The 17,847-nt window shown below is 43.6% G+C and overlaps 1 protein-coding gene across 1 annotated transcript in view; it reads right to left on the bottom strand.

Moving 5' to 3' along the window:
• Positions 1-17,847, bottom strand: part of LOC109888816 (inactive phospholipase D5) — a 58,592-nt gene that overhangs the window by 9,526 nt on the left and 31,219 nt on the right. Inside the window, exons 3-7 of the mRNA XM_020479993.2 lie at positions 6,457-6,649; positions 4,083-4,191; positions 2,859-2,983; positions 1,270-1,467; positions 8-144 (exon numbers count right to left, since the gene is read on the bottom strand). Coding sequence (XP_020335582.1) covers positions 8-144; positions 1,270-1,467; positions 2,859-2,983; positions 4,083-4,191; positions 6,457-6,649 — 762 coding nt within the window. The remainder of the gene's footprint in view (positions 1-7; positions 145-1,269; positions 1,468-2,858; positions 2,984-4,082; positions 4,192-6,456; positions 6,650-17,847) is intronic.

The following is a 17,847-nucleotide window of genomic DNA, read 5'->3' as shown; positions in this document are numbered from 1 at the left end:
TGCTCACCTGTGAGCATTCCTGTTAGTGAGAGGCAGATAGTCTGTAATGGATATGTATATGAACCTCTTGGCCTTTTGGATCACGTAGGATATGGCATCAAGGTCTCTGGTCCTGTCTTTAGGGCAGAAGACATCTGGAGAGCTCTGCCACAAGATAAGACTGTTAAATCATTGGAGAGTAGAGAACGGAGGCCCTCATGTCAATGACAAGGCTTTACAGATGCAATGAATCATTGTCATTGTTGTCGTCCTCATTATTGTTATCAATTCGTCGTCGTCATCATCACCACCACCACTATCTCTTAGAACATATCTTTGTCCATTAGTATTTCAACAGCATCGTTACCTTCTCTTTACTTGTCTCTAACTGATCCTGCCTCTGTTCTTTATTTCTTGATATATAATAATAATATTCATTTAATTGGTAAAGCTCTTTTCTCACACCCAAGGTGCAATAAAATAAAAACAAAACAAAAACAACACAGACCATAGAACACAGACAACAATCTAAGCTATATACAGGTCTGGAGGACATGAGAACAGAATTAACAGAGGTCCTTGAAAGCTTTTCTGAACAGCACGGTCTTGAGCTGTGCCTTAAAGGAGGCCAGAGACTCTGCAACCCTAATAGTGTCTGGAAGTGTGTTCCTCAGCCACGGAGCCGCGCAGCCTAAAGCCCTGTCACCCATAGGATGTGTGTGATGAGAAAAATGACAGATCACAGTTCCATGCTATCAATACTTCTGATGATTAACGTTCCCTCTGTTTTTCAGAAATGTTCATCGACTGGCCTAATTTACAACCAGCCAAAAGTATGTTTTCTGTTGGAAGCAATGCAATTTTTCATCCCGTTAGCGTACTTAAAACAGCAGCTGATTAGTCATATCGAGCTGTATAAGACACAGCTTTTTTCACCCAACTGTCACCTCTCGTCAAAGTTCTTACTGTGGGAGGACATTGCAAATGTTTACATCATTTATATATATCAGGACTAATGTAAAGGCTTTAACCAAGAAAAGTCTTCAAATAGTATGCATAAATATTGGCAATTTATTATTGCTAGCAAGAAAACCCCCAAAGAATTCATAATCTCTGTAAAGTATTCATTAATTTAGTATAAAATTTGCTTGTTTCAGAATGATACAAATTACTACTGATACAGAATGCTAAAAAATAATTTCAAGGCCCTTGTTAAAAGGTCACATCGTCCAGACAAACTCCTGTCTTTATGCATGAAGCCATGTGAGAGAACGATTAGTTGTCACTCACAGAGACAAAGACTTCAGCCTTGGTGTTGTTGAAGAGAAGTGGAAGGTTCTCATCTTTGTTCCACAGGGCGCTCAGCCTTTTGGACCACATGGACGGTATAAAGTCCTTATACTGCAGCTGCCAGTAGAGGTTGAATACCCTGTGCAGGTCCAGTGCCAGGCAACTACAGTTGTAGACGATGATGCCCAGTTCTTTCATCTGAGAGACAACAAAGCAACAGCACAGATGTTGTACGGTGTTAGCATGTGCCCCCAGGGACTCCACCCATACCAAATCCTTACTTCACACATCTCTTCTCATCCTGCCTCCCCCCTCCTCTCCTTCCATTCCCCCTTTTCCATTCCCTCTCCTCCCATCTCCTACTCCCCACACTTCAATTTCCCCTTCTCCCTCCTGTCCTCTTTTTTGTTTCCTCTCCACAGCCCAGTGCTCCTCTCCCTACCAGCCCTGAATCCTCCCCATCGTCTTCTGCCCTCCTCTGGCCCCGGACGAGGCAGGTAGTCCTCCAGGCCCTTCCAATCACCAAGCCTCTCCCATCCCTTCTCACAGCAGGGTTTCAAGTGATGCACTTCTCAAGCAAATGTTTATTTCAGTGAAGTGATAAAGATAGATGGGCTAGGTACAGCGAATGGGGTCACACTTTAAATCAACCTTTTGTACTTTTGCAGCTTTGAGCAGCACCACATTCCCTTTTTGTCCTCACTCAATTAATTCAGCATTGTCCTTTCTCGTACGCACGTGAAAACGGTGACGTTTTCTGCCAACTATAAAAAGTTGCATCTCTTTTATATTCAGGATGTTTGTGCAACCTAAGCCAATGGATGCTGTTCTCCTAGTGTAACTAGCAGTGTTTGAATAAATATTGATTGCATAATCATTGGACAAAAATCCCCAGAGCTGATGGTTGTACACAGTACCCTCAAAGTGCCTGCAATATCAGACCTCAAAATGAAAACAGGTTTTGTGTACACAGTAGATTGGTTAAAGTGTTTACGTAATCAAGGTATGTAACATATTAGTCAGTATGAGGAGCACTCATAGGTGGACTGGTCTCATTGAATGGAGAATAAATGTTACAGAAATATACACAGGTGGCCTCCCGAGTGGTGCAGTGGTCTGAGGCACTGCATCGCAGTGCTAGCTGTGCCACTAGAGATTCTGGGTTCGAGTCCAGGCGCTGTCGCACACCCAAGGGGCGGTGCACAATTGGCCCAGCATCATCCGGGTTAGGGGAGGGTTTGGCCAGCAGGGATGTCCTTGTCCCATCGCACACCATCGACTCCTGTGGCGGGCTGGGCACAGTGCACGCTGACACGGTCGCCGGGTGTATGGTGTTTCCTCCAACACATTGGTGCGGCTAGCTTCCTGGTTAAGTAGGCCTTGTGTCAAGAAGCAGTGTGGCTTGGTTGGGTTTCAGAGGACGCACGGCTCTCGACTGTCGCCTCACCCGAGTCCGTCCGGGAGTTGCAGCGATGAGACAAGACTGTAACTACCAATTGGATACCACACAATTGGGGAGAAAAAGGGGTAAAAAAAGAAAGAAATATACACAGGTAGGTAAATATAATGGAGTGAATATACTAAGATACCGTGGACAGTGATCGCCAGTCCATGGTGGCGCTGCCGATGTAGATGTGCTGCCTGTCCACCACCCAGAAAGAAGATTGCAGAAAGCCTTTGGTCAGGGCTGTCATGTTAATGTAGTGTACCTCACCTACACAGGTAGGAAAAGACAGAATCGACAGAGATAGAAATCAGTGCTGTGAAAAAGTATTTGCACCCTTTCTGATTCTCCATTTTTGCATATTTTTGATAGAGAATGTTATTGCAACACCAGGGTTGTGGGTTCAATTCCCACGGGGGACCAGTATGAAAAAAGTATAAATGCTTTCGCTCTGGATAGGAGCGTCTGCTAAATGACATAAATGTAATCAGATCTTCAACCTAATATTAGATAAAGGGAACCTGAGTTTACAAATAACCCAAAAAATTGATACTTATTTTATTTATTCAATTAACAATGTTATGCAACACCCAATTCCACTGTGTGAAAAAGTAATTGCTCCCTTACACTTAATAACTGGCCGTGCCAACTTTAACTGCAATGACTGCAACCAAATGCTTCCTGTAGTTGTTGATCAGTCTCTAACATCGCTGTGGAGGAATTCTGGTCCACTCTTGCATGCAGAACTGCTTAAACTCAGCGACATTTGTGGGCTGCTCATTTCAAGTCCTGCCACAACATCTCAATTGGGATTAGGTCTCGACTTTGATCAGACCATTCCAGGAACTGATAATATTTAGTATCAAAATATCCAAAAGTAGAGAAAATTAGAATGGTGGCAAGTACTTTTTCACAGCAATGTATGTTAATATTGCATGTAAGATTAGTCATGATGTATTATCCCTCATTGAGATAAAAGTGACGAGACCATTTTGTAGATACTGTAGTGAACGGTGGGGCAGGGAAGCGAACCTGGGTCTCAAGTGTGAACGGGAAGGCAAGTTCCTGTGCTTTGACTACTCAGACCCCTGACACGTCCGGGCCGTGCGTTCCTCACAGCCGCCATCCCACTGGAGGGAAGCAAACCCGGGTCACTGGTGTGAAATACAAACACCCTACGCATCCTGTCAACAGGCATCACAGCAATGGGGTTAACCCTATTGGTGCATTGCGTAAGGGTGTGTTCCCTTTAAGTCGCTTCACTGACACACCGTTCACTACCCAGTATTTTCTATAAAATGGCAATATACTGTATACGGAATGGAAATGTCACTGTAGCTCTGGTCTTGTGGTTGACAACATGACTCACTGTGACGAGACAGGCTCTTCAGCTCTGAAGAGTTGATCATTCCACTGGCTATCTTCAAATTGATTCCCTTCTTCTTCAGCCCCTGCAGTCTTTGCAGCAAAGCCTGACCCTGTAACCAAGAACACAATCAATTGGATCACCATAGGTCAGGGGTAGGCAACTAAATTCAGCCGCGGGCTGATTTGTCAAAGCGGGTGGTCGGGGCCGAAACGTAATTATAATAATTTGTACACTGCAAAATGACCACAAGTAAGCTCAAAAATATATTGCATTTGAAACTAACAATCATTTCATACCAAGATTACATTGAGACACAATCATACACAACCTGACCAAAAGTATGTGGACACCTGCTCATCAAACATCTCATTCCAAAATCATGGGCATTAATATGGAGTCGGTCTCCCCTTTACTGCTATAACAGCCTCCACTCTTCTGGGACGGCTTTCCACTAGATGTTGGAACATTGCCTCAGGGACTTGCTTCCATTTAGGCACAAGAGCATTAGTGAGGTCGGGCACTGATGTTGGGCGATTAGGCCTGGCTCGCAGTTGGCGTTCCAATTCATCCCAAAGGTGTTCGATGGGGTCAGGGCTATGTGCAGGCCAGTCAAGTTCTTCCACACTGATCTCGACAAACCATTTCTGTATGGACCTCGCTTTGTGCACGGGGGGCATTGTCATGCAGAAACAGTAAAGGGCCTTCCCAAAACTGTTGCCAAAGTTGGAAGCACAGAATCGTCTAGAATGTCATTGTATGCTGTAGCGTTAAGATTTCACTTCACTGGAACTAAGGGGCCTAGCTTGAACCATGAACAACAGCCCCAGACCATTATTCCTCCTCCACCAAACCTGGCACTATGGGGCAGGTAGCGTTCTCCTGGCATCAGTGTAAACGCGTCGGTCGGACAGCCAGATGGTGAAGCATGATTCATCACTACAGAGAACGCTTTTCCACTGCTCCAGAGTCCAATGGCGTCGAGCTTTATGCCACTCCAGCCGAGGCTTGCCATTGCGCATGGTGATCTTAGACTTGTATGCGTCTGCTCCGTAATGGAAACCCATTTCATGAAGCTCCCGACGAACAGTTATTGTATGGGTGTTGCTTCCAGAAGAGGTTTGGAACTCGGTAGTGAGTGTTGCAACCGAGGACAGACGTTTTTTACGCGCTACGCACTTCAGCACTAGGCAGTCCCGTCCTGTGAGCTCGTGTGGCCTACCACTTCACGACTGAGCCGTTGTTGCTCCTAGACATTTCTACTTCACAGTCGACCGGGACAGCTCTAGCAGGGCAGAAATGTGACAAACTGACTTGTCACGTTGTAAGTCACTGAGCTCTTCAGTAAGGCCATTCTACTGCCAATGTTTGTCTATGGTGATTGCATGGCTGAGTGCTTGAATTTATACACCTGTCAGCAACAGGTGTGGCTGAAATAGCCAAATCCACTCATTTGAAGGGGTGTCCACATACTTTTGTATATATAGTGTATCTATTTTTATTTCGTGGGAATAGTTGGGAACAGATTTCCTAAATATTTTTTTGTTTGTTGCTGAATTGTGATTATAGTAAAAAATGTTTACCAATAACCAAAAATGCATTTTATTTTAATGTAATTTTTAACATTGGGCCAGGCTCCAGCAATTATAATTGTGTAGGCCAGAGGGCCCCCAAGTGCAATTTCTCTCCAGTTAAACTGCCAAGGGGTGCCATTAGGCCTAATGAACTAAATGGCAGTGGGTAGATACAGGGGTTGTCCAAACCTCAACGCTGCCATTATAGCCAAACCCCTGTGTAACCTTAGCCTCGGTGTAAGCAGGAGTGTTTTAGTGCTAATGGCTGTCAGATGGTGGTGGTGTCTACTGGTGTGCCAACACAATAGATGGGCTTGGTTTTGGCTGCAATCTACTAATGGCACATTCTGGCAGAAAGTGGCCATACCCAGTCTGCATAAGCCTATAAAGACAATGTGTGAGCGATGGATAAGACTGTACTTAAGGCTGATCTTTGAAGCAACAAGAAGTCAGAGCAGCTGGAATAAGGTGAACAAGATATGTATACATACTCCCTGGATACAGCTGTTTCTTATTTCTTGTTTTCTTTATTATATACTTTTTTTAAATGATTATTTAGACTTTTATTAATAGGTGCACTGTTGGGTAGAGCTCGCAGTTAAGCATTTCACTGTGCTTTTACAATAAAACTTGAACTTGAGCTATTTGTATTCTTGGTGGAAGAACAGTAAGGAGCATCTTATACAATACATTTGGATTTATTGACAAGAAAAAGACCATAAGTAAAACTGCCAGGCTAGGTATGATAAACAGTAATGCCTTATTTGGCCTGGTGGTGCTACCTGTTTGGTTGTTGTGCTTACCTGCCTAGAAGATTGTAGGAATCTGTATTCATAGTCGGAGGGGTTCAGGTTCCATTGAGGTGACACAATCTCCACAGAGTGACCAGCCACTGCCAGGTCCAACAGGCTGTGCAGCCCAGCAGAGAGGGGGAGGTGGGACGTAGCATTCTCAGAGAAGGTGACATCTTCTGGAATATTCTCCACAAGCACTACCCTGAGATTGAAAATGAGTGAAAAAAAACTAATTTAATGACACATGGCTGTTTTTCAGCCTTGTAATTGAAAAGACCTAGAAGCAAGAGAAGTTTAATTAAAGAGTAATTTAGAGCACAGAGACAATTATGTCTGTCTGCATTAGCCACAGAACCATCTGTAACTTGTGCAGCTGCCTTGTGATGTTGTAAAACGAGGTCATATGCATTGACGTTCACCTATGATTACCTCCTACACTATATTTTAGAAAATGATCCATCTAGACATTATTATCACCGAGATCGGTTGTAGGGGTGAATAGAAGAGTGGCTGGACTGCCTTCTAACAGGAACACCGTGGCAGAACTCTAATGGAACTGTAGCACATTTTCCAGGGCATTATTTAGAATCATTATCTATGCATCCGGCTGCTTTCAAGTAGAGTGAATTATAGTATCATAAATGTAATGGAAATCAAAGATGAAAAGGCTTCTAAACCCAGCCAGTGAAGTCTCAACACCAATAGTCAGTCATCAAGCCTGGGTTCAAATAGTACTTGTTTTCTTTGAAATACTTCAAGTAATTTTCTTATTTTAAATTTTACCAGGCAAGTCCGTTAAGAACAAATTCTTATTTTCAATGACGGCCTAGGAACAGATTTGTACCTTGTCAGCTCGGGGATTTGAACATGAAACCTTTCGGTTACTAGTCCAACGCTCTAACCACTAGGCTACCCTGCCACCCCGATAATAGAGTGAGTCTGCTTGGATGGTCAGGGTTTGCATTTTTGGGGATTATTCCATTGGTTCCACTGCATCAGGCAGGCTCAATTACACACAGTTAAAGAATTTAAAAGAATTTGAACCCAAGTTTTAGTTTTTTTCTTTACCCCACCAAATTGGCACTCCAGCACGAAATCTCTACTTTGCCTCGCTCTCCAAGGCCAACATTAGTAAGGTATTTAGATCAGGTTTAACACTCGCAAGGCCGGACAGTATTCCAGGGAGCATTCTCAGAGCATGCACAGATCATCTGGCACGTATATTCACTGTCATTTTCAACCTCTCCTTTGAAAGGCTGGTTACGGCACACATCAACACCATCATCCCAGACACCTTAGGCCCACTCCAATTTGCATACCGCCCCAACAGATCCATAGACGACGCAATCTCAATTGTACTCCACACTGCCCTCACCCACCTATACTGTATAAGAGGAATACCTACAGTTGAAGTCTGAAGTTTACATACACTTAGGTTGGAGTCATTAAAAAAAACTTGTTTTTCAACCCCTCCACAAATTTCTTGTTAACAAACTATAGTTTTGGCAAGTCGGTTAGGACATCTACTTTGTGTATGACATTTTTACAACAATTCTTTACATACAGATTATTTCACTTATGAATGTTCACTATATCATAATTCCAGTGGGACAGAAGTTTACATACACTAAGTTGACTGTGCCTTTAAACAGCTTGGAAAACTCCAGAAAATTATGTTATGGCTTTAGAAGCTTCTGATAGGCTAATTGACATCATTCGAGTCAATTGGAGGTGTACCTGTGGATGTATTTCAAGGCCTACCTTCAAACTCAGTGCCTCTTTGCTTGACATCATGGGAAAATCTAAAGAAATCAGCCAAGACCTCAGAAGAAAAATTGTAGACCTCCACAACTCTGGTTCATCCTTGGGAGCAATTTCCAAACACCTGAAGGTACCCTGTTTATCTGTACAAACAATAGTATGCAAGTGTAAACACCACGGGACCACGCAGCCATCATACCGCTCAGGAAGGAGATGCGTTCTGTCGCCTAGAGAGGAATGTACTTTGGTGCGAAAAGCGCAAATCAATCCCAGAACAACAGCAAAGGACCTTGTGAAGATGCTCGAGGAAACAGGTACAAAAGTATCTATATCCACAGTAAAAGAGTCCTATATATATAAAAGAGTCCACAGTAAAAGAGTCCTATATCGACATAGCCCGAAAGGCCACTCAGCAAGGAAGAAGCCACTGCTCCAAAACCACCATCAAAAAAGCCAGACTATGGTTTGCAACTGCACATGGGGACAAAGATTGTACTTTTTGGAGAAATGTCCTCTTGTCTGATGAAACAAAAATAGAACTGTTTGGCCATAATGACCATCATTATGTTTGGTGGAAAAAGGGGGAGGCTTGCAAGCTGAAGAATACCATCCCAACCGTGAAGCACTGGGGTGGCAGAATCATGTTGTGGGGGTGCTTTGCTGCAGGAGGGCCTGGTGAACTTCACAAAATACATGGCATCATGAGAAAAATTATGTGGATATATTGAAGCAACATCAAGATATCAGACAGGAAGTTAAAGCTTGGTCGCAAATGCGTCTTCCAAATGGACAATGACCACAAGCATACTTCCAAAGTTCTGGCAAAATGGCTTAAGGACAACAAAGTCAAGGTATTGGAGTGGCCATCTCAAAGCCCTGACCTCAATCCTATAGAAAATTTGTGGGCGGTATTGAAAAAGCGTGTGAGAGCAAAGAGGCCTACAAACCTGACTCAGTTACACCAGCTCTGTCAGGAGGAATGGGCCAAAATTCACCCAACTTATTGTGGGAAGCTTGTGGAAGGCTACCCGAAATGTTTGACCCAAGTTTAAATTGTTTAAGGTAATGCTACCAAATACTAATTGAGTGTATGCAAATTTCTGACCCACTGGGAATGTGATGAAAGAAATTAAAACTGAAATAAATAATTCTCTCTACTATTATTCTGAAATTTCACATTCTTAGAATAAAAGTGGTGATCCTAACTGACCTAAGACAGGGAATTTTAACCAGGATTAAATGTCAGGAATTGTGAAAAACCGAGTTTAAATGTATTTGGCTAAGGTGTATGTAAACTTCCAACTTCAACTGTATGTGAGAATCAAATCAAATCAAATTGATTTATATAGCCCTTCGTACATCAGCTGATATCTCAAAGTGCTGTACAGAAACCCAGCCTAAAACCCCAAACAGCAAGCAATGCAGGTGGAGAAGCACGGTGGCTAGGAAAAACTCCCCAGAAAGGCCAATACCTAGGAAGAAACCTAGAGAGGAACCAGGCTATGTGGGGTGGCCAGTCCTCTTCTGGCTGTGCCGGGTGGAGATTATAACAGAACATGGTCAAGATGTTCAATGTTCATAAATGACCAGCATGGTCGAATAATAATAAGGCAGAACAGTTGAAACTAGAGCAGCAGCACAGTCAGGTGGAAGTTGAAACTGGAGCAGCAGCATGGCCAGGTAGACTGGGGACAGCAAGGAGTCATCATGTCAGGTAGTCCTGGGGCATGGTCCTAGGGCTCAGGTTCATTGACTACAGCTCAGCGTTCAACATGATTGTCCCCTCCAAGCTCTTCACCAATGTCATGACGTTGGCCTGGGGGTAGGTTTACGACAGTCATAAAAACTTCTTCCCCCCTTTTTCCCCTCTCTACCCTACTGATGTTACATTTGCAAACACCTTGGTTAACATAGAGATTCTGGGAACATCAGAAGGTGAGGGGAAATTAACTATATTCTGGTAATCCGACCAATTGAACATATGCGGTGGTACGTAATTAATATGATGTCAGTTCGGTTGTCATCTGTGAATTAGGCCCGACTAAGTGGCCGCCCACATGAAGAGACATAGGTTGTTAACTATGAAACACACCCCTTTTCTCCCTTCCTATATAAAGCCATGACGACAATATAACCTCCTGTTCCGAGGATGTGAGGACGACGGTCCGATGTCAGAATGGTTCAGATAATAACTACAGAACGAAGCAAACATCAGCGTGAGCTTTGGTTGCGAATGGTATGAACTTTGAACTCTTATTCACTACAGAAGTGATACCTCCTAGCCGTTGAGTTAGCAACAGCAGCTGCAAACGAGGGTTAGGAAGGAACAGACAGAGTATCCCGTCTATCACACAACAACGTTACTACAACGTATCCAATTGACCACCAGGGACATTCTTCAAAGGACAAAGGACTCGGTTTGGCAACAAGGCCCTCCCTCTACCACCAACCTACCGAAGCGCAGCTCAGAGTAAATATTTATTGCATTTTCCTTTTCCAAATGGGCGGTAATTCAGAATGCATCAGATACTGTATTTACGATAGCACAGCTTTGCCCTTTGTTCATCAGTCTTCCCGCTCTTTCATTCAAACCCAGCCTTTTCTTTTGTGTAACAAGCTGTCATATCTGACGTTTTCCTTTATGACGTAATTTGTAATCAAGTTATGATTAATTATGTGTATGTGTAATTCTGTGTGATTAGTTAGGTATTTAGTAAATAGATAATTAAACCCAATTTTGTATTGCTGATTCAACTTGTTAGCCAGGGTTCGTGAAGATAACCAAGAATTTACAACTTTCAGATGAGACTGAATTAAGGTGACGATTAATATTGACTGCTATTGATGTAAAATATTACTAGGTCTTTAAGAGTTTATTCAGAATATAACAGCTCTATAAATATTATTTAGTGGTGCCCCGACTCTCTAGTTAATTACATTTACAGGATTAGCTCAATCAGGTAATATTAATTACGGATCAATTATTTTATAGAATAGCATGTCATATCAATTAATCCGGCATAGCCAAAGACACGACACCAAGCTTAGGAGCCTGGGACTGAACACCTCCCTATGCAACTGAATCCTGGACTTCCTGACGGGCCAACCCCAGGTGGTGAGGGTAGGAAACATCCCCTCCGCCACGATGACCCACAACACGAGGGCCCCACAGGGGTGCATGCTTAGTCCCCTCCTGTACTCCCTGTTCATCTACAACTGTGTGGCCATGCACAACTCCAACACTATCAAGTTTGCTTACGACATGAGGATGGCAGGCCTGATCACCGGCGATGATGACACAGCCTACGACGACACAGCCTACAGGGAGGGGGTCAGTGACCTGGCAGTGTGGTGCCGGGATAACTTCTCCCTCAACATCAGTAAGACCAAGGAGCTGATCATGGATCTGGGGGGGGCAAGCACACCCTCCACCCACATCAACGGGCCTGCAGTGGAGCAGGTCGAGAGCTTCAAGTTCCTCGGTGTCCAAATGACTAAGGAATTAAAATGGTCCACTCACACATGCACACTTGTGAAGAATGCATGACAGTGCCTCTTCCCCCTCAGGAGGTTGAAAACGTTTGGCAATGGACCCTCAAATCCTCAAAGTTCTGCAGCTGCACCATTGAGAGCATCTTGACTGGCTGCATCACTGCTTATTATGGCAACAGCACCAGTCTCGATCGCATGGCACTACAGAGGGTGGTGCGGACAGCCCAGTACATCACTAGGGCCGAGCTCCCTGCCATCCAGGACCTCTACATCAGGCGGTGTGAAAGGAAGGCCCGGAAAATTGTTAAAGACTCCAGCCACTGTTCTCTCTGCTTCTGCATGGCAAGCGGTATCGGTGCATCAAGTCTGACACCAACGAGGCTTCCCGATTGGTGTAGTGGTCTAAGGCACTGCTATCTGTGCCACTAGAGATCCTGGTTCGAGTCTGTCGTAGCCAGCCGGGATCGGGAGACCCATAGGGCGACGCACAATTAGCCCAGTGTTGTCTGGGTTAGGGGAGGGTTTGGCCAGCAGGAATGTTCCTGTCCCATCGCCCATTAGCAACTCCTGTGGATGGCCGGGCGCAACGGACACTGACACGGTTGCCAGGTGTACGGTGTTTCCTCTGACACATTGGTGCAGCTGGCTTCAGGGTTAAGCGGGTGTTGTGTCAAGAAGCAGTGCGGCTTGGCTGGGTTGTGTTTCGAAGGACGCACAGCCCTTGACCTTTGCCTCTCCTGAGTCTGTACGGGAGTTGCAGCGGTGGGACAAGACTGTAACTACCAATTGGATACCATGAATTTGGGGAGAAAAAGTAAAATAAAAAAGTAAAATAAATGAATAGGGATTTACTAAAAGTCTGGACACCAATAGGTTCCTGAACAGCTTCAATCCCCAAGCCATAAGACTGGTAAATAGCTAACAGAATGGCTACACGGCCTGAGTTGACCCGTGTTTTATTTCTGCACCCTCTGTATGCACACTCACAGGACTCAAACACACACACGTGTGCGCATACAATCAATTACGCATCATATATCCTGAGGCCTAGTCACCTGACCCTAATACATAGTATCACTCCAGTATCCCTGCACATTGTTTATATGGTATTGGAACTGACCCTGTACAGTACATAGCTTCTTACTTTCTCATGTTCTTATTTGTTGTGTGTTTTTGTTATGTTATTTTTAGTGCTACATTGATATTGATTACTGCATTTGGGGGTTTGGAGCTTGCAAGAAAGGCAGTTCAGTGCACATGACATTAAAACATGAAACACATTTTAGAAACACAGTGTCTATTGTCTCTCCATGAATGTATCCAGGTCTAAGTGAAACATATATCAGTGACTTAGGCTGTCATAGCAACCTGACAACAAACACAGATCCGACCTAACAAACACAGATGTACGTCAAACTGTGTGCTGGGCCATAAGGACATCATCAAAGCTAATTGATCATAAGTAATTGAATTAAATCTTCTAAGAACTGTGTTACATCTGCCAAGAATGTGTTCTATTTCAATTTCACAGACACACCACACAGTACATTTCTGTACATTGCAAATTCATTTGCTCTCCTCAATGTTTCAAACCCCATTCTAGCCTAGCAGGAGTGCTGAATATAAGGTAAACATATTGGAATTAGTGTGTCAGCCTGAGTGCTTTAGACACACTACATGCTTTTATCAAACCCGAATGGCTCTGAAGGATGGGTTTCCTCCTACGTTTGGATAAAGGAAGTCATGCAACATCAAGCCAGAGAAAATGTGCTGCTCCATTAGCGGATCCGCAATTACATTATAATATCTGGCCTCCGTTCCTATCCTTTGTAGAAGACATGGACACAGCTACTTTCACAACTCCATAAACAAACCCAAATTGGAATTTGTATCACTATTTTTACTTGGGATTATCTCTCTCACACACAGTTGAAGTTTACATACACCTTAGCCAAATACATTTAAACTTAGTTTTTTACAATTCCTGACATTTAATCCTCGTACAAACTCCCTTAGGTCAGTTAGGATCACCACTTTGAACGCACCAAAGTACGTTAATCTCTAGGCGACAGAAAGCGTCTCCTTCCTGAGCGGTATGACGGCTGCGTGGTCCCATGGTGCTTATACTTGCGTACTATTATTTGTACAGATGAACGTGGTACCTTTAGGCATTTGTAAATAGCTCCCAAGGATGAGCCAGACTTGTGGAGGTCTACCATTTTTCTTCTGAGGTCTTGGCTGATTTTCCCATGATGTCAAGCAAAGAGGCACTGAGTTTGAAGGTAGGCCTTGAAATACATCCACAGGTACACCTCCAATTGACTCAAATTATGTCAATTAGCCTATCAGAAGCTTCTAAAGCCATGATATAATTTTCTGCAATTTTCCAAGCTGTTTAAAGGCACAGTCAACTTTGTATGTACACTTCTGACCCACTGGAATTGTGATACAGTGAATTATAAATGAAATAATCTGTATGTAAACAATTGTTGGAAAAATGACTCGTGTCATGCACAAAGTAGATGTCCTAACCGACTTGCCAAAACTATAGTTTGTTAAACAAGAAATTTGTGGAGGGGTTGACAAACGAGTTTTAATGTCTCCAACCTAAGTGTATGTAAACTTCCGACTTCAACTGTATATATAACTCAAATTCTATATAATACCTGCTTTAAGTCTGGTTTTGGGGTGGGGCTCTGTTGGAGCATTAGGGTAGGTTTAATCTGGTAGGGGATCAGTGTGTGTTCTGTTAGAGCATGGGGGGTTGGGGTGGGTTTGATCTGGTAGAGGATCAGTGTGTGTTCTGTTAGAGCATGAGGGGTTGGGGTGGGTTTGATCTGTTAGAGGATCAGTGTATGTTCTGTTAGAGCATGGGGGGTTGGGGTGGGTTTGATCTGGTAGGGGATCAGTGTGTGTTCTGTTAGAGCATGGGGGGTTGGGGTGGGTTTGATCTGGTAGGGGATCAGTGTGTGTTCTGTTAGAGCATGGGGGGTTGGGGTGGGTTTAATCTGGTAGGGGATCAGTGTGTGTTCTGTTAGAGCATGGGGGGTTGGGGTGGGTTTGATCTGGTAGAGGATCAGTGTATGTTTTTCCCTCTACCTGTTCTTTCTTATCTGTATAATTATAAAAATTGCAACAAAAAATTACAAAAAACTAAATTGCTCCTGCTTTATCTTGCCAGATCATTGATTCATACCGATCCAATACCGAGCAAACATTCTTCATGCTGGGAAATGGTTGAATATTGGAGCGAAATGCCTCCAGAGTGGCGCAGCGGTCTAAGGCACTGCAGCACTCTAGCCACTCCTGTGGCGGGCTGGGGGGATGCACGCTGACAAGGTCGCCAGGTGTATGGTGTTTCCTTCGACACAACGGTGAGGCGGACTTCCAGATTAAGCAGGCATTGTGTCAAGAATCAGTGCGGCTTGGCGGGGTCGTGTTTCGTTGGACGTACGGATCTCGATCTTCGCCTCTCCCGAGTCCGTACGGGAGTTGCAATGATGGGACAATTAGACACCACGAAATTGGGGAGAAAAAAGTGGGTAACCCCCAAAAATATATCTAAAAAACATTTGGAGGAAAACACAGTTAATCACATAAAACGGTAACAGGGCAAGTCAAGTGAGATGTTGAGCAGACATTCAGTTCCTGGCCCCGGTTGAGTCAGCAAGCAGACAACATACTGTCAGTGCTGCAAAACCAAATTGACCGGTGGCGTACCAGAAAAAGTGACTGGGTGACTAACCACTTGAAATCAGGTCATGACGTTGGAGAAAAGGAATATGGTAAAGGACACTAAGGTGTTCATATGTTCCATAAGTAAAGCACTACATATCCCAAAGAGAATGGTAGTCAAACAAATGTGTTTGTGAAATGAACTTGGATTGATTTAGGTTAGGATCAAGAAAGTATGGTAGATTATTCTGTAAGCTTTAAATCTCTAAAACATGAATAGACAAAATGCAATAACACACAAACAAGCAAACTCTGGAAATAGCATGCAACATTCAGAGACTGATAAATGAACAGTCACTCCATGCATTATTTACCATTAGAATTAGAAACACAAAAGTGGGGAAGACCAGGGAAGAAGAACATGTCATCTTAATGAGAAAAAACAACAACCCATTTCACTCAATAAATAATGCACAGGGATTATGTATGCCTCTAACAGCAAGCAGGTCTCTGTAAAGTGAGGAGAGCATTTGTTTCAGCACTAAGGACATCCATAGATTTATTTACACGGCGTGCACATTAGGCCACCCTCATTTGAAATACCAATGTGCAGCCGTGTGTATTACTTGATACCCAAGTGGAGGAAAATTCAGTAATTTTCAAAGTGAAAGCTAAAGTTTTAAATCTCTGGAATGACAATGAAATCCCTCCCACCTATCTGAAAGGCTGATTTCAGTGGTGTTGATGTCCTTCAGTGGTGCATCCATGACACTCACAGAGCTGCTAACGAAGAAGTCCAGTTAAACCCAACGGCTCTGCGAACGAGCAGGAAGCCTGTCCAGGCAGACACACTGGAGCAGACTGGCATGTTAAATGGTGGAAACTATTTTGATAGTAGCAGCCAAGGCTCTGTGAATGTGAATGAGACCCATGATGGATGACTAGCTAGATATGCCTGGAATTGATCAGTGTTTTCATGTATTCTTTATGACATCCCAATAGGAATAGGCAAATTCACATATAGTACGATGACGTAAGTCATGGAAAAAGTATTATTATGCATTATTGTAATGTCATTACAAATGTCTGATATATTCTTACACTTTAAATCCCCGCCCCCATTGCCCACAGGAGGCCGTATGCTGCTTGCCAGGCCGAATTTGTTCTTAATTGACTTGCCTGGTAAAATAAAACAGTCAAATAAAAAATACAATTGCTGAGAATACTCAAATACAGATACAGTACCAGTCAAATGTTTGGACACACCCACACCTACTAATTGAAAAAAACTTGTTGTCTTAAATGTCTTAAAGTAATGATGGATTGTCATTTCTCTTTGCTTATTTTAGTTGTTCTTGCCATCTTTTACCAAAGGGCTATATTCTGTATACCACCCCTACCTTGTCAAATTAACTTAACATTTTTTTTTTTTAAATACATTTTTTTTTCTCCCCAATTTCGTGGTATCCAATTGTTTTTAGTAGCTACTATCTTGTCTCATCGCTACAGCTCCCGTACGGGCTCGGGAGAGACGAAGGTTGAAAGTAATGCGTCCTCCAATACACAACCCAACCAAGCCGTACTGCTTCTTAACACAGCGCCCATCCAACCCGGAAGCCAGCCGCACCAATGTGTCAGAGGAAACACTGTGCACCTGGCAACCTTGGTTAGCGCGCACTGCGCCCGGCCCGCCACAGGAGTCGCTGGTGCGCGATAAGACATCCCAACCCCCAAGCCCTCCCCAACCCGGACGAAGCTAGGCCAATTGTGCGTCGCCCCATGGACCTCCCGGTCGCGGCCGGTTACGACAGAGCCTGGGCAGGAACCCAGAGTTTCTGATGGCACAGCTGGCACTGCAGTACAGCACCCTTAACCACTGTGCCACCCGGGAGGCCACAAATGAACTTTTAACAAGGCACACCTGTTAATTGAAATGCATTCCAGGTGACTACCTCATGAAGCTGGTTGAGAGAATGCCAGTAGTGTGCAAAGCTGTCATCAAGACAAAGGTGGCTACTTTGAAGAATCTCAAAGATTTGTTGAACACTTTCTTGGTTACTACATGATTCCATATGTGTTATTTCATAGTTTTGATGTCTTCACTATTATTCTGCAATGTAGAAACTAGTAAAAAGAAAAGAAAAAGACTTGAATGAATAAGTGTGTCCAAACTTTTGACTGGTACTGTATATATGAGGATAAATTCAAGAAATAAAATGTAAGAATCTCACTGCCTGAGCCTGAGACTGGATTTAGTATGTTTCAGCCCTGGAGTTTCATTGAGTTATAATACTGATGTCAGTGGCTAAGACAATCCATTAATTCAGACTCCAGATGCTGGCAGAACTTTGAGCCTGTTTGGTTACTGTATAGACCCAGGTATGACCCAGGTAGAGTGTCTTGGATGCTACTGACTGAAGGTCTTCCAGAAATAGTAAACAGTCATCATTCCTTTATAGGGCACTGGGTGAA

Source organism: Oncorhynchus kisutch, linkage group LG4 (genome assembly GCF_002021735.2).
Source record: "Oncorhynchus kisutch isolate 150728-3 linkage group LG4, Okis_V2, whole genome shotgun sequence".
In the NCBI taxonomy this organism is placed as follows: Eukaryota; Metazoa; Chordata; class Actinopteri; order Salmoniformes; family Salmonidae; genus Oncorhynchus; species Oncorhynchus kisutch.
The sequence above is the reverse complement of the archived record's forward strand: the minus strand, read 5'-3'. Positions and strand labels throughout refer to the sequence as shown.